This window comes from Mustela erminea, chromosome 5, assembly GCF_009829155.1.
Source record: "Mustela erminea isolate mMusErm1 chromosome 5, mMusErm1.Pri, whole genome shotgun sequence".
Classification (NCBI taxonomy): Eukaryota; Metazoa; Chordata; class Mammalia; order Carnivora; family Mustelidae; genus Mustela; species Mustela erminea.
The window spans coordinates 103,524,327-103,546,719 of record NC_045618.1 but is presented as its reverse complement, the minus strand read 5'-3'; the positions used below and the strand labels follow the sequence as shown (position 1 = coordinate 103,546,719).

At 40.1% G+C, this 22,393-nt stretch overlaps 1 protein-coding gene across 3 annotated transcripts in view; it reads right to left on the bottom strand.

The window, feature by feature from the left end:
* Positions 1-22,393, bottom strand: part of FBXO34 (F-box protein 34) — a 135,066-nt gene that overhangs the window by 71,607 nt on the left and 41,066 nt on the right. The window contains exon 1 of one of the 3 annotated variants that reach the window (XM_032344289.1): positions 12,134-12,286. The exons of 1 other annotated variant lie outside the window; for it this stretch is intronic. In XM_032344289.1, coding sequence (XP_032200180.1) covers positions 12,134-12,282 — 149 coding nt within the window. In that variant the 5' untranslated portion in view covers positions 12,283-12,286. Of the gene's footprint in view, positions 1-11,660; positions 11,993-12,133; positions 12,287-22,393 lie in introns of those variants that run through there. One more of the 3 variants, XM_032344294.1, reaches the window with a different exon arrangement.

Genomic DNA, 22,393 nt, shown 5'->3' with positions numbered 1-22,393 from the left:
CTTTCGAGGGAAAAAAGAAAAAAGACAAGAAAACATTTTAAGCCAAAAGGGAGGCCTTGGGGTCATTCTACTGCTGGAAATATATTATTTATCTTTTAATTTCTCATTATCTACTTTCAGTAAGAACAAACAAAAGCAGCTAGCAAAATCAAAAAGGCCAACAGGCTTTTTCCTCTGACTAACTGTAACAATCATACAAAAGGTTCTTTCTTACTGGGCAAGTATAGATTACGAAGAGTTACAAATAGTAACTGTGAAAGTCTGTGAATCAGATTAGAAATTGAAATAAAATGAGGATTTCTGAGAAATTTATCAAACTGACCTTCCCTGGTTTTCTTTTCTCAACACTTTGAAAATTTGCGTATTTTAATCCTGTTACCTTTTTCTTGGTATTAGCAATGTAAAAAATTTTTACCTGATTCTACAGAAAAAAGATTAGTAATTGTCAAACTAGTCCTAAAGGTATTTACTGAAGAAACCAATTAAGACTTTTAAAGGAATTCCCACTGAATTACAGGACTGTGGTCAAGAGGTAACATGTATTTAAACCACAGCCATTAAGCCATTAAACAAGAGAAAAATTTAGCAAGTGTTTGGTAAAAGAAATCCTTAGAAACACTGGGGGGGGGGGGGCACAGACCTTTAATAACATAAAATCATAATATTTAAGTAGTACAACAAATGAGCTGGCAAGCAGATTTTAATCTTCAAAATTAATTATATCTTTTAAAGAAGCAGGCTGCCCTTGTTTTTAATGCCCCTTAAAAGAGGGGAAATCCATGAGATATTCATAAAGCAACAATTCTTAAAAGCTTTACAACTCCTCATTCTCTCCTAAAAGAGGATAATAAAAATTTAAGCAGGATAGACAAGGTAGATTCACAAAAAAAGATAACTACAGTTAAGAATCACGTAATTTTTTTTTGTAATATACCCAAGGATATTTTGGGTTACTTAGAAGATCTGTAATGCAAAAGCTAAGCCCCTAGATCAAGTAAAGAAGGGGGGAAACAATTCATTTTTTCAATTCAGAAATACAACAGTTACTAATAACATAGCTTAAGTTTTCTTTTAAATTTCAAGACCATCAATTTTTTTTAGAAAATTAGTAGCTCTAAAATGTTTTAAGTGTAATTTTTAAAGGTAAAAATATTTTATACTACAGTCTTACAGATATATGCAACTTATATGTAAAGTTATATTTTGAGGAAAACATATCCTCCTGCTAATTTAAAAAAAAATGTGAACTTTCTAGAAGTTAATATATTTTAATAAATAAATATCCAAACAAAAACAATTTTACTTAATATTTGCCAAAAAGACAGGAAAACCTACAAGGTGTTAAATAAGACAAAAGAATATATTCTTAAAAAGACTCCTACTTGCCATGGACACCTGGGTGGCTCAGTTGGTTAAGCATCTGCCTAGAGCTCAGGTCCTGATCCCAGGCTCCTTGTTCAATGGGGAGCCTGCTTCTTCTGCTGCCTGTACTCCCTCTCTGACAAATAAATAAAATCTTAAGGAAAAAAAAAAAAAGACAAGACAAGACCATTTTTTGGCTATTTGCCAAAGAGTATATACAAGATTCGTAAAAGAGGCTAAAAGAAAAAGTGACAGAAGTTAACTAATGTGCTTAACATAATGCCTGGCATCTTAAACATACTGCCCTTTTCTTAGTAAATGAATAGTAAACAAATAGGTCTTGTTAAAAGTTAAAAATGTTGGTTTATAGCTATTTTACCAAGATAACCATATAACATGTTAAATATAACACAGGCAAAATATCAAATGAAAGACAGGATTCATAAAACATAAAGCTACATATGATCTTCAGAATTATTTTCAGGATCCATTTTAGTCATTCTTTTTGTAGTATTCCAAATGAGCTAAAGCATTGTAATGAATGGTAGGGCTCTTCAACCAGAAGACTGCCTGAACTAGAGAAACCTATCTCCTAGGGCTAAAGTGACTACTGTGCAGAAAGTACCACAAACCTCCAGAGAATAATCCTGATGACTGAACTTGAAATAAAATCTCTTGGCCTACTTAGGAAACAAGTTTGCCACTCTTGGTTCCTGGACAATAGAGCAAATGTGTCCTTTCAAACTTCCTTATTAAACTCAAAATTTCATCTCCAGAAACTCCAGCTAATCAATAATTCCTTACTGTAGCTCCAAGAGTGATCTTACAGCTTCAAGTAGACTACTTTATAACCAAAATTAATTAATTAACTAATTTTTAAAAACCAAATGAGTACTTCAATACACAAACTCCTACAACTGAATTTGCTAGAAGGTGTCCAAGTTAACCAGCAGAGTAGAAAACAAAACAGAATTTCAAAAAATTTAAAGCTACAAATTTAAATCCCCCTTAAAGATGAGAGGAAATGGGGCACCTGGCTGGCTCAGTCAGAGGAACATGTGACTCTTGATCTCAGGATTGTGAGTTTGAGCCCTGCAGTGGGTGTAGATATAAATAAATAAACGGGCGGTGGGGGGATGAGGGGGAAAAGCTAAGCCTTTAACTATGTGTCTACAATTTGAAGACATAAGATCTGAAGCTTAGTATTTAGTAAGGGAGATAAGACAAATAATACTCATGAAACAAAAGCAAGAAATGCCAGTACATGATGAAGAGCTAAGGTGCGCCTGAGCACTCATTACACACAGCGGAGTTCCGGACAGACTGCAGAGGGACTGGACAGTCCACGGTTTTCTGGAAACGGGATCCTCATAATGGATGAGGACATCTGCAGAAATGGGAAGAGAAGGCACAGCTCAGGAAACTACCTAACTGAACCCCAGGTTTGTTGCAGGCACTCCTAGAAACATGTGAAGAAGAAAGATGGGATGAATCACCTTATGAAAAGTCTCAAAAGCTACTTTTAAATGTGATGCAGAAAAGTAAAATTCCAATGGGATTTTTGTTCAATTAACCCAACAAGTGTACAAAAAGACTGAAGAGAGTAAATAATGAATTTACGAAAACTACAGAGACTATTATAGAAATCTAAACCTAGAATGATCACTGGTCTAAATCTGTGCTATCCAGTACAGAAGCCACTAGAGACATTTGGTTTTTGAGCATCTGAAATTATCACCTGCCTTAACTGAGATGATATTTACATGTAGTATGAACATCAAATTTCAGACTTTGCATGAAAAAAAGAATGCAAACTATCTCAGTAATTTTTTATAATTAACTACCTGTTGAAATCATGCTGTATGAAATATATTATGTTAAACAGCATTATTAAAATTCTTTTCAGCTGTTTCTTTTTACCATTTTTAATGTGGTAATCTAGAAAATTTTAAATTACATGTGGCTCACATTATATTTCTACTGAACAGCACTGCTCTATGGTTATCTCAACTTTTCTGACCACTCCCATGATTTGAAAAATTTTAACATGCACCCACATAAATGTACATACTTCTAAATTTTACATATATATATATATGTACTACCAAACTTCTGTATTTTACATACAGTATAAAACAAACACAAAAATAAATACTAAAAGGATGAAAAATTAACTGGAGGTTCTAGTACTTTTCTTTTTGCAACCCAGTGGACTATCCCATATGCCCCATTCTGGTAGTTTAGGATGTTAGCAGAGGGACCGATCAAGGGAAAGACAAATCCAACTAAAAGATTCACTAAAATTTAATTATTTGTTGACTATGGGAGCAAAGGAGAGGGGATGAATTAAGATGACATAATGGATAACTACTATTTGCTACTCAGCATTCAGTAGCCCCTGAATTTTCCTCAGAACAAAAAAGCTAAGCCATCATGTTGTTTAGGTAGCAATGACCCCAACCTCAGCTCCAGGGGTAGGTCCAGGCTGGCTAAACCAAATCTTATCTGGCCTTCGTGGTTAGTTCAGAAATGTCAATTTAACCCAAAGTCAATGAAATGCATAAAACATTTGCTGGGGCTCCTGGGAAGAGAAAGTCTCTTCTTAGCTACAATTCTTAAACTCAAGTGGACAGATCCCCTAAAAGGTTTAGGTTCTAGAACTCAAGGTGTCTGTAAACTCAGATAAAGGGATGAAAGGTATCTTCAACTTCACTGAATTTAACTGAAATTTACCATGTCCTTCTTTTGTGAATCCAGTCAACAGACCATAATATCAGTAACACCAGTCACTCTGTCACCAGCAGAAATAACAGCTTCCTTACATTATCATTGGTTGCAGACACCCACAAATAGTGACAATGTTCATCACTACCTGGAAATTATTAGACTCAATAAATCTTACTATTTAACAAAGAAGTACATACTAGCTTTCAGTTTTTAAAAAATAATTTGATAACAGTATTTTAATATAACTGCTCTTTATTAGACCTATGTACTTAATTTAAGTGAAGGCCTTTGGCAGCTATTGACATGTTGTGATTTCTGGCCAATGTTCTAAATGTCAAAATGAAGAAATTCAGTGAAGCCTGGGTAAATCATGGGAGTAACTATGACTCTCTCAAGGTAGCCAGATGCCTCACCATCTAATAATTAGTGATGTTCAGGAACAAGAGTCCCAATGTCCCTATCTACTATACAGTAAAACCACAGCCAAGGGAACATGGAAAGATGACCCTGTTGAACTTGACTCCAGTCTGGCATGGTAAAGTGACATAAGAGGTGCAGAATGAGTGGGAGGCCACTGGTGCCCCATCCCCTCCACAAGGTGGGATGAGGTTGGCCAGCCTTGAAGGCCACCAATGAAATACTGTTACTCTTAACCATTTGGTTTTTTAATAAAAATAAAACAAAATAAAATAACATATGAAAGGAGTCCTATAGGATTCAGACTGCCAAAAAAGTGGAGGAAGGAACGAATATCAAGACCCCTGCCCCTACAGCTTCTGAAGCATTCATCCCTCCCCCCTCTGGATCTAGAGCTTGAGCTGCTGACAAACATGCTGGGACCACAAAGGGACAAACACATCAGAAGCATAGCTCATTAAATAAAGGAAAAAAGAGAAAAATAGATTCTGATCACAAACAAGTATACAAGTGTATCAAGCTTCACCTCTGAACTTTTCAATATTGTGAGCTAGCAAACTTGAGCTGGTTTTCCTGTTATATCCAGAACATGAAAATCTAAATGGTACACTTGATTTCAATAGCTTCTATCTCAGGAAACTAGAACAATATGCATGGTCTTTGCACTGAAACAGCAAAATTATAGAAAACTTGACTTTGTTACATTGAGGGAATCTGGGGAAAATGAGTTTAGATTTCCACAAACTGAGTGTCACTCAGTACTTACCCTAATCCATTCTCACATAGATTTCCTGTTTTACAGAGACTGAACAACTAAAAACTACATTTTCCAGATGCCCTTAAAACAAAGATTTCACATTTGTCCTAAGTGCAGCTAAGCAGACATACCTGCATAAGAAACATAAGGCAAAAAATAAGATGTAATGATAGTTCTGGCCAAGAAAGTTAAACTATGTTTTTTTCCAGGAAGTTAAACTTCCACCAAGTATGGTGGCAGAAGCTTTCTGATTCAACAAGGCAGTGTTGGCTTGCAGTGGCTCCCTCAGCAGGAAGTCTGTAGTGTCATTCTGGGGTTTATTCCTAGAAGCTCTACCTAGTCTGTTCATTCAGCCAAAGAATATATCTTTCTCAATAAATCCTATCTACTACAACTACTTAAATAAATACTGTTGCTACAGACTCCTGAACAAGTACAAAGTAAACTGGGATATACAAAAAGCAGCATTCAGAAACCTAACAAGAGTTAACAGCTTATGGATATGGAAGTATCCATGACCTGGAAAGAATTATAATTGAGAAGCCCTAACAGCTAAGGGTCAGATAACAAAGAGCACAATATAGAGCCAAGAAAAAGCTTTCAACAGTTTAAATCTGGAAGAGAAAGAAGTGCCAGCATTGCTGAGAAGCCAGATAGGCAAGTAACCAAGAAAGGAGAGAACTCAAAAAATGAAGAAGTCATCTACACAATTAAATACCAGAGATAACAAACAAGATAAGAATTAAATCTGTCTTTTTAAAAGATTTTTATTTATTCATTTGAGAAGGAGAGAGCATGAGTGGGAGGAAGGGCAGACGAAGAGGGAGAAGCTGACTCCCCACTGAGCAGGGAGCCTAACGCAGGGCTTGATCCCAGGACTCTGGGATCATGACCTGAGCTGAAGGCAGATACTTAACCAACTGAGCCACCCAGGTGCCCCTAATCTGTTGGGTTTTTTGTTTTTTGTTTTTTTTAAACATTACTTCCTTCTTCAAAAATTATCATTGGGTATAAAATACTGTTTATACTCACTCCAAAATAGGCCCCAACCACACTTGAGTGCTACTGTTCCTTAATACAGTAACTTCTAACTTCAAATCATATGCTCTATTTAAATAAAACACAAGCCAAAACCCAACTCTTCTCTGGATGCTAAAATAAAGGCCCCACTCAAGACCCACACCTTGGAAGCTTTCTCTGGCAATCCCAGTTGCCTCCTCTAAATACATGTAACATTTACTTATCCCTTTTCAGAGACTGACACCTAACTAAAACCCAAAATGAATAATAAGCTTAAAGAAAACAGAAACTGTGTTCTTCATTTCTTTATATTCTGAACACCTAGAACAATGCCACCTAACAAAGTAGGACCTTTGAAGAGGTAGTTTCAGAATAAAGTGGTGTAAGTAACACTTGGAAGGTACATGAAGGAACTTTCTCTAGTGACAGTAATGTTTAATACCTTGACAGGGTTATATGTCACAAAGATGAACTCATCCAAGCTAGAGGTATGGTATACGAAAGATCTGTACATTTCACTTAATATAAATTTTACCTTAAAAACAATTAAGAGGGGCGCCTGGGTGGCTCAGTCAATTAAGCATTCGACGCTTGATATAAGCTCAGGTCATATCTAAGGGTCTTGAGATCAGCCCTGTGTGGGGCTTAAGATTCTCACTCGTGGGGCGCTTGGGTGGCTCAGTGGGTTAAAGCTTCTGCCTTCAGCTCAGGTCATGATCCCAGGGTCCTGGGATCGAGCCCCACGTCAGGCTCTCAGTTCAGTGGGGAACCTGCTTCCCTTCCTCTCTCTCTGCCTGCCTCTCTGTCTACTTGTGATAAATAAATAAAATCTTTAAAAAAAAAAAAAAAAAAGATTCTCACTCATTCTCTGCCTGCACCCTCCGCCCCTGCTCATGCACTCTCTTAAAAAAAAAAAAACAAAAATTGGGGCGCCTGGGTGGCTCAGTGGGTTAAGCCTCTGCCTTTGGCCTAGGTCATGATCTCAGGGTCCTGGGATCAAGCACCACATCAGGCTCTCTGCTCAGCAAGGAGCCTGCTTCCCCTTCTCTCTTTGCCTGCCTCTCTGCCTACTTGTGGTCTAAATCTTTTAAAAAAAAAAAAAAAAGATTCAGTAAACAAATAGTTCAGGATGGGCACACTTAAGTATTTGGGGGTAAAAATACAACTAAACAGAAGATGGACTGATGAAAGGACAGAGGTAGAGAGAGGCAGGGTAGGATGGATGGATAAGTACATATGGCAAAATATGAATTATAAATTATAGAATCTATAAATTATAGAATCAACTGTTCAACAAATTCTTGAAACTTTTCTGTGATTAAAATTTTTCATAATAAAATGTCAGGGAAGGGACACCTGGGTGTTCAGTCATTAAGTGTCCGCCTTGGGCTCAGGTGATGATTCCAGGGTCCCGGGATCAAGCCCTGCTGAGCAGGGAGCCTGCTTTTCTTCCCTCTGCCACTCTCCCTGCTTGTGTTCTCTCACTTGCTCACTCTAATAAATAAATAAGATCTTTAAAAAAATAAAAATAAAGTGGAAATGAAGGCTGCGAGAGGCTCATATATTTTGCAGTTTTGTCAAGGACAGGAATGAAAACAAAAGACAAAGGAACAACCTTAGAGAAGAAAGAAAACACATATACATGCTTCAGAGTGGGAAGTCTGGATTCTACCCTTTCACTCTAGCTCTAATTTTAGACTGCCTACACAGACTAGTTCTGGCCTTGAGTGCTCGTTCTTCACTGAAACAAAGTGCTCACTCACTAAGTTCCGTTCATTTTAGAATAATCAAAATCCGTGGCATCTAGACCCTTTGCCTGTATGACAATCTGTTCCCATTCTTTTCACCTGAGTTTCTAAAAACCTTTTTTTTTTTTAAAGATTTTATTTGACAGAGGGGGAGACACAGCGAGAGAGGGAACACAAGCAGGGGTAATGGGAGAGGGAAAAACAGGCTTCCTGCGGAGCAGGGAGCCCTATGCGGGGCTAGATCCTAGAACCCTGGGATCATGACCTCAGTTGAAGGCAAATGCTTAACAACTGAGCCGCCCAGCCACCCCCTAAATACCTCCTTAGACTGACCTTTAGATGAGACCTTTGGCCAACCTAGCATAACGTTAATGGTTCACCTTCTTGGCCCAATTCTGGCTCCTCAAACCCATGGCCCTCCATGGCAAAGGAATATTAAAACAAGGTCAAGAACCCTTGCAGCAAGGACAAAATGGCACGTCACAGTCCCTGGCTAAGTACCTGGTACAGAGGTACTCAAAAAATGTCTGTTAGATGAATGAAACCCACGCCTCATGATAATATTTAATCTCACATATTAATGCTTAGTTTCATATTTGTACCCACATTGTCCTGAGGGTGGGAAATGTATGTGCTAGGATTCTGAAGCTGAATATTTAAAAGGAGAAGATCTGGAGTTTCCTCTGTGGAGAGAGCTAACTAGAAGATGGGAGTTGGAAATGACAGGTTGATAAACTCTTTCAGCTAATGTTAAGAGACACCTACATCTTAATCATTAGTACTCTCCTAGATAATACAATACATTCATCAGCTTCAAAATACCATAAACATCACCTAAAGAGAAGTTCAATTATACAAAGACAAGGAATGGCAGGAATTCAATTTCCAGATAACTTAAATGCATTTGGAGTTAATTTGCTCTGTCTTGTTGTTGTTTCCAAAGGACTGTAGATTATGCATTTACTGAATTTTGCCTTTGTCACACATGACTTAACAAGGAAGGCATTCATTATACCATAGTAGCATCCCTCAAGTATCTGGTTCTAAACAGCTGCAAATTTTGGAAGGTAACACGAAATGATGTCTCTAACTATTAGTATGTTCTCCCCCAACAAATATTAAAACAAGATTACTAGATTACTAGATTAACCAAACTGTCCAAATTAAACTGAGCATAAATTTAAGTTTAGAAAATAATGTAAAAATTTTGCATAGGAAAAAGGAAATTTTGCACAGGAATTTAAATTAATAGAATTTCCAAAGAACTTGGAAAATTCAAAAAATACAGCACTTTCATTCCTCATATTTGCTTTACCTGTCTGAAAGATGCCATAGACACTAATGAATGATTTAGTCCTTTCAAATGCAGTAACCGAATATGATAATGAAACATTTTAAAATAATAATAAACCCAATTTCAAATAAATTCCCATTTATAAGAAGTAAAAGCTACTTCCTAGACATCCTGCCAAAGATGGAAACAAGCTGTAAAAAAATGTTTCAGAAGAATTATGGCTCGTTAAGTAGTTATAAAACTGTATACATAAGCTGGCTTTTAAAAACCTGTTATTGTTCCTCAGTCACATCAGAATACACTAAAGACATTATTCTCCACCTATTATCTCATTTTCCATTAGGGAAAAAAAATTCATAACTACTAAACACAATAGAGGGGAAAAAAGCACTGCCAGGGAGTGGTTATTTTATTATCATCATTTATATGTCTTTCAACTCACATTTAGTTGGACTTTCATCCCTTCCCATATACACAAGTACATTTAATTTACACAGAGCCACATAGCCTGCCCCAGAAAGGTTACTTGGAAAAGACACAAGCAAGTGTCCTTCTGAACCTCCTTCAATTTCATTACATAGTATCTTGCCATGATCCTTTCCTCTTAGAGTAGGCTGACTAAAGCCCTCACTATCAGCAGTTTTGCTTTAAATCTGTAACTATCAGTTATGAGGATCCAAACACTCAAATTTTGTCTTCAGAGCCTTCAAACAACATATTAACATATAATTCCTAATTTCTTAAAAGAAAAAAATAACAACTTTCAGTGGTACACACAATGCTGTCAAATTTCCAAGGTATAGTGAGTGAGGATCAAAATGAGATTTAAAAGAAAGCCTTCGGGGCGCCTGGGTGTCTCAGTCGGTTAAAGCCTCTGCCTTCAGCTCAGATCATGATCTCAGGATCCTGGGATCGAGCCCCGCATCTTCCTCCTCTCTCTCTGCCTGCCTCTCTGCCTACTTATGATCTCTGTCAAATAAATAAAATCTTAAAAAAAAAAAAAAAAAGCCTTCTTTGGTGAACTTTCAGTCAAATCCAACAGTAATTAATGAGGGTAAATTTTTGCTTTCATTTCCTGTGTCAATGGACACAGCATAACTTCCACCAGCATGCTGGTGCAAAATACATAGAGACAATCTCTTATCGATCACTTTTAAAGAGCAAATGGAGAAGAGGAAGTATTAGCAACGAAAAACTACCATTTCAAGTCAAAGTCAACAAGGAAGGACTGAGGACTCCTACCCAAACTTCCTGCTAACCACCCTAAATTGTAATTATGTTTCAATTTTAAGGCAACTACCTTTCAAACTAGATTCTATTTAAATGATCCTACAGAGAGGAAAAAATTATATTGATATGTTGAAATACCTGAAAAGGGTTAGTAATGGCAAGCGACTCACAGTATTCACAGACAAGGAACTTTAATGAAATTGTTAGTTTCATATTTGAAAGCAATAAACACAAAATTTTAGTTACTTGTCCAGACAAGCCATCCTGGGATATGTTATTGTCATAGCCCAGTGTTAGTAGGAAAGCAAGAAAACGGCTTGTTGAGTTAAAACCATAGGAAACCCTCAATTATCCATGATAGCACAGGACAAACCCAACTTAGATCAATTAAATCGTCAGGTAATGGCTACTTAAAAATAATACTGGATTAATCAAATCTCCCTCCCCGCTCCTCCGCAACAGAAAAAGTTCATTTAGGATCTGCTCCCCCTTTTCCCAGCCACTGTAACAAAAATGCAAACAAGCAGATATCGGATATAATTCCAAGCTAAAGAGAGAGAGGCGAACTGCATTATCAGCACTCCAACTGGTTCCATTTTTAAAGCAATTCCAATCACAAACCATCAAACTCTAAGTTCAGCTTTCTGAAAGGCAGATGCACACTCAACCCCCGCCCCCCAACCTCCGGACTTAGATTTTTCTATATCAAATGTGTCTTATATTGAACTGTACCAAGAATACTTGCTTGAAATGATGTTAAAGAACTTGACAACTATTACAACTATGAAATGTTGGTATCGAACCACTTTTGATTCAAATCCACGGCGATTCCAGGCGTCGACAGAAGACTGAACTTCCTTCTTCTCCCCTCCCGGTCTTCCCCGCCCTTCCGCGCGCCAAGGTCCAAGCCGGGGCCTGCTGTGACATCACAGCCCATCTCTTGGAAACCTCTGACGTCACAGACACGAGGACCCAGAGCACTATGACCTCATGGCTGACTGGGGCCGACCCGCAGTCGACTCGCGCTTGCTCCGAGGCCAGAGAAGCTCCCGAGCCCCCGTCCGGCCCAATCCCGGAGGAAGGTTAAGGGCAGGCGTCAGCTCACCTGCGCCGGGGCGGAACCGACAGGGTGGCTAGCCCAGGCGGGCGCGACCGGGCGACGCGACCCCCACCCAGAGCCCGACTTTCTCACCCACCACGGGTCACGGAGGTTGAGAGAGCAGGTCCAGCGCCTCCTCACGGCCTATCCGTGATCTCCGGGGTTTCAGCCTGGACCGGGGACCCGGCTGTCGCCCGCCGGCCCGCTCGACCTTCCGTGGCCCGTGGGGGCGTTTAGCGCCGGGCCAGAGCGCTGGCTGAGGCCGGCCCGGGAGAAGGCGCGGGCCGCTCCGCCCCTGCCCCAGACGCGCCGAGCGCGCCGCGAGCCCGGGACCCGCGGGCGGCGCCCCCGCCCCCACCCGCCCCGCGCCCCGGGAGCGCAGGCAGGCGGGAGGGGGCGGGGAGCGGCCACCGTGGCCGCCGCCGCAGGACCCCGACCGCGCTGCCCTCACGCCACGCCCCACCGCGGCCCCAACCCACCTGCGCTCCTGCCCCGGCCGGGGCCTGGCCCGGGGCTGCACACCCCGATGCGGCGGCGGCAGCTGCAGGCCTGGCTCGCTCCCCACAGCTGAGGCGGACCGAGCGCCCAGCGCGGCGCGGCGGAGCCCAACGCTCGCCCCGAAACCCATTTGTTTGGCTAAAACGGCGTGACGTCACGCGCCGGCCCAATCGACGGTTGGCCAGGGGAGGGGCCTCCGTACCGGGGGGGTGGGTTGCAGCGACTTCTGCCGGGCATTCTGCGGTACTTCGGCCGCTGGGGACGGAAAGACTGAGGGACTTAAAAACCGTGAAGTACTGCGGGCCCCCAAGTGGTGGAGAAGAGCGAAAGCTCGGGGACGTGCTGTAGCGAAAGGAATCAAACCCGCAGGCGAGCCAGAAAGGTAGCAATGGCTAGTGTTCAGTCTGCAGCCAGGACCCGTTTATTAGCACTCATGGGTGGATCTGGAGCTACAAATGGTATTAAATGCTATAAGATATCCTCGTAGACTCGGGTTCCAATTTTGGTTCTGCTACCAGCTTGGAAGGCTGGATTTCATCATGGCAGGACTACCGCACATAGATAAACTTTTGAGATTGACAACCTCGAAATGTGGTCTGTAGAAGCTCACGAAATTATAAAGGAATATGTAGAATAGGTAATACTAAATTAATTTAGTACTTTCAAATCAGAGTGCCAGTGAGGAAACTTTTTATACCCAGGCTTTAAAATGATCATTGCCTTGGGACGCCTGGGTAGCTCAGTGGATTAAAGCCTCTGCCTTCAGCTCAGGTTATGATCCCAGGGTCGTGGGATTGAGCCCGGCATAGTGCTCTCTGCTCAGCGGCGAGCCTGCTTCCCCCCTCTCTCTCTGCCTGCCTCTCTGCCTACTTGTGATCTCTGTTTGTCAAATAAATAAAATCATTTTTTAAAAAATGATCATTGCCTTCATTGTAAAAATAATTTTAACTGCATAGTAGAACATGAGGACAACAACAACAACAGAACCCCCCCACACACACACACACAAAAAGAACATGAGGATAATAAAGAAAAATTCCTTTCATATAAACATGGCCACTCTCAGCATCTGGTGTATCTTCTCTTAGACTTTTTGTCCTGTGTGTATTTATTTTACAATGTTATCATAAAGTGCACACAATTTGGGGAGTCCTCTTTTTTCACATGTATAAGTGTTTTTCATATTTTATGTAAGCTTCATAAGCATTTTAACAGCTGAATAAAATTAATTGGACATGAAAAATTTACTGAATTCTCTATTCTTGGACATAACTTATTCCCCTCTCTTTGCCATTACAAAGAAATCACAAGACATTCATGAATGTAGATTTTTTAAGAGTAATGTCAGAAATGGAATCATTAGGTAAAAGTGTATCCATACATTTATAGTTACTAATACAAACTGCCAAAATGATTTTTTAAAGGTTGTACCAAGTTATACTTAAACTAGCGGCTTTGATTTGAGCCAGCCCTTTAAAAAGTAGTTTTGTAAAATATAAAATAAAAAATAAAAAAGTGGTTTTGTCCAATTATAAAACTACTCTGATAAAATACATATGTATAAAATCTTAAATATCAGGACGCCTGCATGGTCAGTGGGTTAAGCCACCGCCTTTGGTTCAGGTCATGATCTCAGGGTCCTGGGATCTAGTACTGCATCAGGCTCCTTGCTTAGCAGGGCGACTGCTTCTCTCTCTGCCTCTGCCTACCACTCTGCCTGCTTGTGTGCTCTCTCTCTCTCTCTCTCTGACAAATAAATAAAAATCTTTAAAAAAAAAACTTAAATATCAAAAAAATTTTTTTAATTAAGAGAATAAAGAAAACATATTTTCCCATAATCTCACCTCCAAGAAATAATCATTTAATTTCTTCACCTAGGCCTTTATCTGTAAAATAATTTTTTTAAGATTTTTATTTACTTATTTGACAGAGAACACAGGTAGGCAGAGAGACAGGCAGAGAGAGGGGAAGCAGGCTCCCGACCCAGCAAATAGCCCCACGCAGGACTCAATCCCAGGACCCTGAGATCATGATCCAAGCCAAAGGCAGAGGCCCAACCCACTGAGCCACCCAGGCATCCCTGTACAAATAATTTTTTTTTTAAATTGGGAAGGAATCATACTGTACATATTGACATCAAACTTAATGTCTGATTTAATATCTGATCAGTATTAGCTTAATATATCATGATCATTTGAAACTACTCTGTGTTATATTTGACCTGAGCTGAAGGCAGCGGCTTAACCCACTGAGCCACCCAGGCGCCCTCTGTGTTATATTTGATTCAAAGTTCTAAAATGTAAATCCATCCTTTCAGGTTCATCGCAAATACTGTCCTGTTTAAACATTTTGCTTCCTTGGAGGAATCAAAAAAATTGATTTCCTTCATTTTTTCCTCTGATGGCCTTGATTTTACTCCACACACATCTTCAATGTGTGTATTTAATATCCTCTGCTAGATTCTTTTTTTTTTTAATTTTTTATAAACATATATTTTTATCCCCAGGGGTACAGGTCTGTGAATCGCCAGGTTTACACACTTCACAGCACTCTAAGCTGCTAGAGGACAAAGATTATATCCTCATTCCAACAAAAGATCTTGTACTTGATATGGTTTCATGTTTAATGAGTAATTATAATATGTTAATCTGTACTTTTCTCATGATGGTAGATAAGTATGATCACCACTTTATAATAGTATTTACTACAGCTAATTAATACCCAACATTTATTGCATTGACAATGTTTGATCCACACTATTCTGTGTATTACATACATTCTTTTGTTTAATCTGAAAAACACCTCTCTGAGGTTTCATATTACAGATGAGGAGGCCAGGGTTGGAAAACTTAAACCATTTGCCCAGGATTGTAGGTGGCATAGAGCCAAATTTAGTAAAGACTCCAGCATTTTCACCATGTCACTGTACTGTTTGGGGGAATTTCAGATGAGTTAAAAACAATGAAATGACAAAGCATTACAGAGAGATCATCAAACTAAAATGACAATGGTTTGTATGTGGAGAGCACACCTTCATTTTCAAAAGTCCTATTAGAGACTCTGTGGTCTAATTTCTCAAACTGTCTGTGGTTAATGACCAGCTTGCGTTTTTTCTTAATACACTGTGAACTGTTTTGTAAAATATAATAAAACTACTAAAAAATGAAAATTAAAAAAGACAAAATAAAAGTCCAAATTCTTTATTATTAAACTCAGCACATGGAAAATTACTCTGTCAAATTGCCAGTAAAATTTCTAAAACTCTTATTTTCCATTTCTGTTCTTCAAAGTTTTGTTGTTATTGTTGTTGTTTTTTCAGTATGTCCATAACTAGCATGGAGCTCAACATGGGGCTGGAACTCGAAACCCTGAGATCAAGACCTGAGCTGAGATCAAGAGTCAGACATTTAACTGACTGAGCCATCCAGGCACCCATTCTTAATTTCTGTTCTTTTTCTTTTTTTTTTTTAAGATCTTATTTATTTATTTATTTGACAGACAGGTAGGCAGAAAGGCAGGCAGAGAGAGGAAGGGAAGCAGGCTCCCGACTGAGCAGAGAGCCCGAATGCGGAGCTCGATCCCAGGACCTTGGGATCATGACCTGAGCCAAAGGCAGAGGCTTTAACCCACTGAGCCACCCAGGCACCCCCTTAATTTCTGTTCTTATCACAGACTCATCCTAAAGCTGGCCAGTGGGCCACACTTCGAATAGGACTAGTTTGGGGGAAATAAGATTAAGTCAGAGGGCAGTGAAACCATTTTAGGCTAGTTGCTCCCTTGATTCTCTTTCTCCATTTACACAGTGGGAATGATCCCCAAAAACACAGCTACCAGAGCCAGTGCAGTACATCAGGTGACAGACCCTATGATACACTCTCCTAAGGGAGTTCCCCAAAAAAGGCAACAGTGTGGCACGGTGAGGCCACAGTGAGTGATAAGAAGCTGAAAGAGGAACAAGATGAAGTTGGCCTGAGATGGCAGAGTGGCAGAAAAGTCCTAAATATGTTGTATACAACTTTGTTTATTCTAGCAATGATTAAAACAATTATCTCAAGCCATCAAACATATTAAATCAAATGGGGCTGTTTGTAGCCCCATTTGGTTTCATTATTTTTGGTTTCATTATTTGGTTTCATTTGGTTTCATTATTCCTCTCTGCTCAGATAAAAAAACAAAAAACAAAACAAAATAAAACTCAGAACCTTCCACCCATTCCTTAACAAGCTCACTCTTACCTCTAAAAGAAAAACACCATCTCATCTCCCTCCATTCCCCCAAATTCTTCATCCTTAACCGAATCTACAGCCTCCACTGCAGTAAAAAAGAAAGCCAGAGACAGACTCCATTAGACTTTGCTTCTAGGTCCATCTTCACTATAGAACTAGGTCACTGGGTGTTAGAATGCCTTTCCCTGCCTACTTAACTGCATTATTATGAAGTTTAAATTAGAAAAAAGAAGGTTGTCTGGGAGGCTCAGTGGTTAAGCATCTGACCCTTGATTTCAGCTCAGGTCATGGCTTCAGGGTCGTGAGATCAAGCCCAGTGTCGGGTTCCATGCTAGGCATGCAACTTGCTTAAGATTCTCTCTCTCCGTTCTTCCTCTACCCCTGCCCCTTCCCCCTACTCCCATTCTCTCTCCCTCGCTCTCTGTCAAAAAAAGAAAAAAAAGGGAAAGTGCTTTCAAGTTCACCAAGCTAAGGCATGCACTTAAACAGGCCTAAGGAAAAGTCACTGGAGCATGCTTAAAGCTCTGAGCCCATATGCATGTATGAAGCATGGAGGTGGTACTGGGAAGCTGGGCAGAGGCTACTCAGTCATGAGGGATGACTTCATTCATGATACATTGAAGAACAACTAAGGAGAACCAGAAGAACAAAGGCAGCTGCCAACAGATGAATATATCTCACAATTGAGTTGTAGATTGTGAGAGATATACATAAAGTTGAATATTGAAATCAGAAAACCCTATTACTTATCCTTTTTTGTGGGGGAGGTCTGTGGCCCCATGAAAATCTGATAAAAGCTAAAAACCAAGAGACTCTTTATGGGGCAGGGCTGAGGGGGAGCCATATTGATAGATACACAGATGATTTTTTAAATAATTTTAATTTCTCCAAAAAAGTCCTTTAGAATAGCTTACTTTATGATGCCCTGCATGCTTATGAAAGGAAGTAAAAGAAATGCAGGGTGGTGACTGACAGTCTCCTCCAGTGAAATGCCATGGCAAAACCCAGTCAAGGTCCCAAGTTCTCCTTCCCCTGTGCTATTGCCCTTAGAAGCTCTCCTTGTTTTCAGTACCCTTGACATTTCAGATGACGGTTTCTATACCACCAACCCTATGGTCCACAGCAATTTCTGTGTATCCCACTTCCTGAAGCATATAAAAGAGGCAATTCCCCCGCCAAACTCTTCATATTCATAATTAACACGTGGGTAGATTTGATACCCGGCCATAAGGGATTCCAAGTCCCTTCTTAACGTTTGACTTTTTACTAGAAATCTATACATAAACAGTATATTCTAGATGCTCCTCTATTTAAACTCCATGTAGTCTGTAGAATCCAAGTAATGCAGTTCAGCAAGAGACAATGAAAGCATTTTGTTAGCTCTATCAAATCAGGCAATCTCTGTTCCATCTCAAGGACTTTGGGCCTGCTAGTCCCTCAGCCTAGAAGGTTCTTCTCCTCTCTATGCAATTGCTTAGCCCTGACACAATCTTAGGTATTGGCTTGAAGTCTCCACAGAACACTGGAAACACTGGAATTTATATTCAGGAGGGTCTTGAGGGAAAGAAGGAGGTAAGCTGGGGAATCATTTCCCTATCAAGTCTAATTTTTCCTTAGATTTTATTTTCCTTTGGGGTGACATGAGGAAGTGGGTAGAGCCTCTTCAAACCAGGATGTCCCTAGCCATCCTTTCAAAAATTGTGTTACACAATTTACACTATTTTTTAAAATAATTATTATTATAATCCCCTGCAGACGGGCAGCTTCAAAAGAATGGAGACTGGACTTTATTCATTACCATATCCTAATGCTAAGCCCAGTGTCTGACAGAAGTTACTCAATAAGTAATGGTTCAATGATCTCTTTTAAATCCTAGAACTAATTTTCTGCAAGGACAGCAGTGATCTATATTAAGAATGGTTTAATTCCAGCAGTTATGAGAGCTAGAAGACGTTTTTGAAAGTGGGGCAGAAAAAAATAGAGTATCTCACTGCTCCTAGAAGAGTTTTCCTAGTGAAATTTTCCCCAGGAGATGTTCTCTCCGTAGCCAGTGGAGTAAGACCAAAAGTCTTATATCCAGATAAGGCTATAGACCTATAGCCTGAAGCCACTCATGTGGGAACATCAGGTCTAAAGCTACATCAGGTCTAAAGCTAGAGGCGGGGCTTCTGAGAGAACGAGGTCTAAACTCCGCTTGGGAGATTGAAAGCCGAATAACAATGCTGCCTTAAGAAAGAGAAAGGGGGGGGGGGGGGAATCACAAAAAGAGAATGAAGGTTTGCATATCCCACAAATTATTATAGCACAGAAGAAATTAAACCTAGCCAAGAATTATGCTACATTCCAAGTACAAAAACACAACAAGCAAAAGGAAAACAATTCATCACACACACACACACACACACAGCATCCCCAAGTCCATCAGTTCTTCTGGCTGACCTTAGCATAAAATCAGAACTCCTTCCTACACCCCATTATATAATCAGACATGTCCCCTCCCTCAATCTCTCTCCATTCTCCCCCTTTTCTTGGCTGAGATGTTGCTTCCTCAGCTTTCTAACTATGGTATTTCAGCTTTGTCACTTTCCTTCATAGTGCTTATGCCTGATGAAAGGTACTTATTAGGGGTGCCTGTGTGGCTCAGTGGGTTAAGCCTCTGCCTTCGGCTCAGGTCATGATCATCAAGCCCTGAATCAGGCTCTCTGCTCAGCGGGGAGCCTGCTTCCCTTCCTCTCTCTGCCTGCCTCTCTACCTACTTGTGATCTGTCTGTCAAATAAATAAAATCTTTAAAAAAAAAAAAAAAAGGTACTCAATAGATGGCTGTTGAATTAATCAAAATATTCATACTATTTCTCCCCAAACAATTAACTCAGGATGCAAGTGTTTAACATCAGTGGATGACAAAAATTACAAGAGTAGAAAGTCTTACACATCATAAACAGGACCTGAGTTAAGGGAGAATCGAAGGTGGTGCTTTAAGAACAGAACCAAAAGTAAGAACGTCAGAGACCTATAGAACCCAACCAACCTACCAGTCACGATTTGGGTGCTTCAACACACACTATCCTTGATTATATTTTCTAGATTACCAATTGGTTATAAGGATATTTGTATTATCTCTTGGCATTTAGACAGGAATGAGCATTCTCTGGGTAATACCAGATAACTCATCCTTCTATCTTTCATATTTTCAATAAGTCCTTGATCTGTTTGTTGAAAAATGGCAAGAAAGGAAAAGGGTGGGGTAGGGTGTCCCTGACCACTGACTACCTCTCAAATAACAAGTCCCTTTTTCTTCTTTGTTAACAGAATCCTGATCTCAGGCCTTCTCTGTGCTTCAGGGGAAGAGAGCCCAGACTCATGGAGTGAATTATGATTGACCTAAACCAGTAGTTCTCAATAGGGTGATTGATGACTTTTTTTCCCAGGGTACATTCAGCAACATCTGGAGACATTGCTGATTGTCACATCTTGGGAGAAATGCTATTGGATCTAGTAGGAAAAGACCAGAGGTGCTCCTCAATATCCCATAATATACAGTTCAGCTGGTCCCCCACAACAAAGAATTATTTGTTCCAAAACGCCAATAGTGCCAAGGTTCAGAGACCTTGCTCTAAGGTAATCAGTGTGGTCCCAATCTCCTTCTCAGGGATTGGTTCAGGGGGTGTGATGCAAATCTAGCTAATAAAATGCAGTGAGAAATCGACTGATATACTTCTGGAAAGGTTTTTCTTACCATTAAAGGAAGATACTCATTTTCTGTTGCAATGCATTACTTTCCTAAGTAGAACCATATTTACCAAGAATGGGACAGAGAAACGTACAAAAAGAAAGAGTCCCTTCTGTGCGGCTAGATGTCATTATGTCTGTGTGCAGTGTCTAGAACTACAGTTTCTGTCTGGGGACCATGAGAGTTGTTAGCTGAAGAGAGCATAAAAGAATGGCCAAGCAGAAAGGTGTAAGTAACCCACATCCTTGAGGTCATCACTGCACCTCTGACTTACCCTTGAGTCCCCTTGTTATGTGAGATAATCAATGTTGTAACCATCTAAGTCATTTATTTTATAGGAAAGTAACTGAAAACATCTTCATCACTATACATGCACACACATATAAATTTGGGGAGCCTGTATAGGAAATAAAATGGGCAGGTGAAGACATTAACCTACTTCTTTGGGAACAAGCTTTACAATAGTCTGTTATAAAATAATTTTATTTTACCATGCTCTCAGAGTAATCAAACTAATGATATCAGAAGTAAGTAAAAATCAGTGGGAACAAAATCTTTGTCAATGAATATATTTGTATTCTTTAAATAAAGGAAGAGAACTTTTATGACACCTTGAAATCTTTAAGAAAATGACATTTTCCAACCACTGAAATTTAATTTGAGGGAGCTTGTCTTCCTAGGACTAGCCAGTCTGTCCTTATTTTTCCTAAGTTCTATATACCTAATTCACAGGCTCCTGCTATAGCAGAGGAGAGACAGCCAGGCTAAAATAACCTAGTTATATCAGCTTTGCTAACCTGGTCCAGGGGATCGATTTTGCTCAGAATTGAGTTTCTTAAGAAAGCCAGTAACTTTTTCTGCAGTTTTATGATTTGCTGACATTTTCTACCAAGTATAGCTATGCTTTTCATGCCCAGTCTTGCTCTGAAATACCAAAGATGCTTATCAAAAAGTACAGAGCTCAGTTACCAGCATTTCCTTACAAAAATCATTTATCAATTAAGTAGTGTATTCAAACTGGATTTTCCCTGGAAACGTGTACAGTGGTTGGGCTTCTTTTGAATGCCCACCGCATGCTTTCTATCCCTCCACTCTATAGTTTACTGTTGCTCTAACGGAATCCCACTGATTTCTCACCACACCTCCCCTCTTGCCCCCTTCTGAGACTGCTGAGCTATGTGTAATTTTTGTGTGTATGCGTGCCTCCAGCAAGACACCTCCGGCAAGATCTGAAAAGTAATACATGTATGTATTATTAAAGTACATTGGGACACCTGGGTGGTTTAGGCAGTTAAGTAGCTGCTTTTGGCTCAGGTCATGATCCCAGGGTCCTGGGATCAAGCTCCACAGGGAGCTCCCTGCTCAGTGGAGAGCCTGCTTCTCCCTCTGCCCCTCCCCCCTACTCATGCTCTCTTTCTCTCTCTCTCTCTCTCATGCTCGCTCTCTCTCAAATAAATTCTCCTTTTAAAAAAATAAACCTGTTTTGTCCTTTTTCTTAATGTCCCTCCCCTCAACAAAGCCAAAGTGTGCCTTCAAGGTGGTAGAGTGATGACCCTGTAAAAGGAAGGGGCATCTGACTGTTCCTCCTTGTTCAGAGCTACTCTAAAGTCAGCATTTCCACACTCTGATTCCAAGCTCCTTAAGGCTTCATTGCTCCCACGGCTTTTACCATATGTTGGTTTTGCTGTTGCTACACCTCTCTAGCTTTTGTAGGCGTTCCTTCTCTCCTCTCTGTGTCTCCTCCTCCCATATATCTTGACTTTCTTAGCAAACAGCTTGACTTTGACAGGCATCACTAGCTGAAGATCACGGACTCCTCTCGGTGAGGCTCTCCTGATCCTCACGTACTCCCACTCAAGCCTCCGCATCCTGAGTGCACGTCTGAGCCCTCTCCCCTTAAGTCATTTCCTTCATTCTCTGCTACTCAGAGGCTACTTTCACATGGCAGCGTGCATTGCCTTTTTTTTACATTTCTAGGCTCAGCGAGGCTCTCAGCCTCAACTCTGAATAAAACCCACGTGTGATTCATACGTGTGGTAACAGTTAAGTTCACTAAACACGTCTCAAACATGTCCTCACTGTGTTTTTACATATGTGTTATTGTCATTTCTGATTCCCAGTCTCCTGCTTTGAGGAGGAAGTTGTGCTCTGATAATAGAAGCCCTGTTGGAACATCACAGAAAAAGAGATGTTTTTCAAGCTCCAAAATTATCGGCTGAGGCTTCCTTCCTTCAAAAAGCTACACAAACCATAAAACGAATGAAATTGGTCATTTTCATTTTTT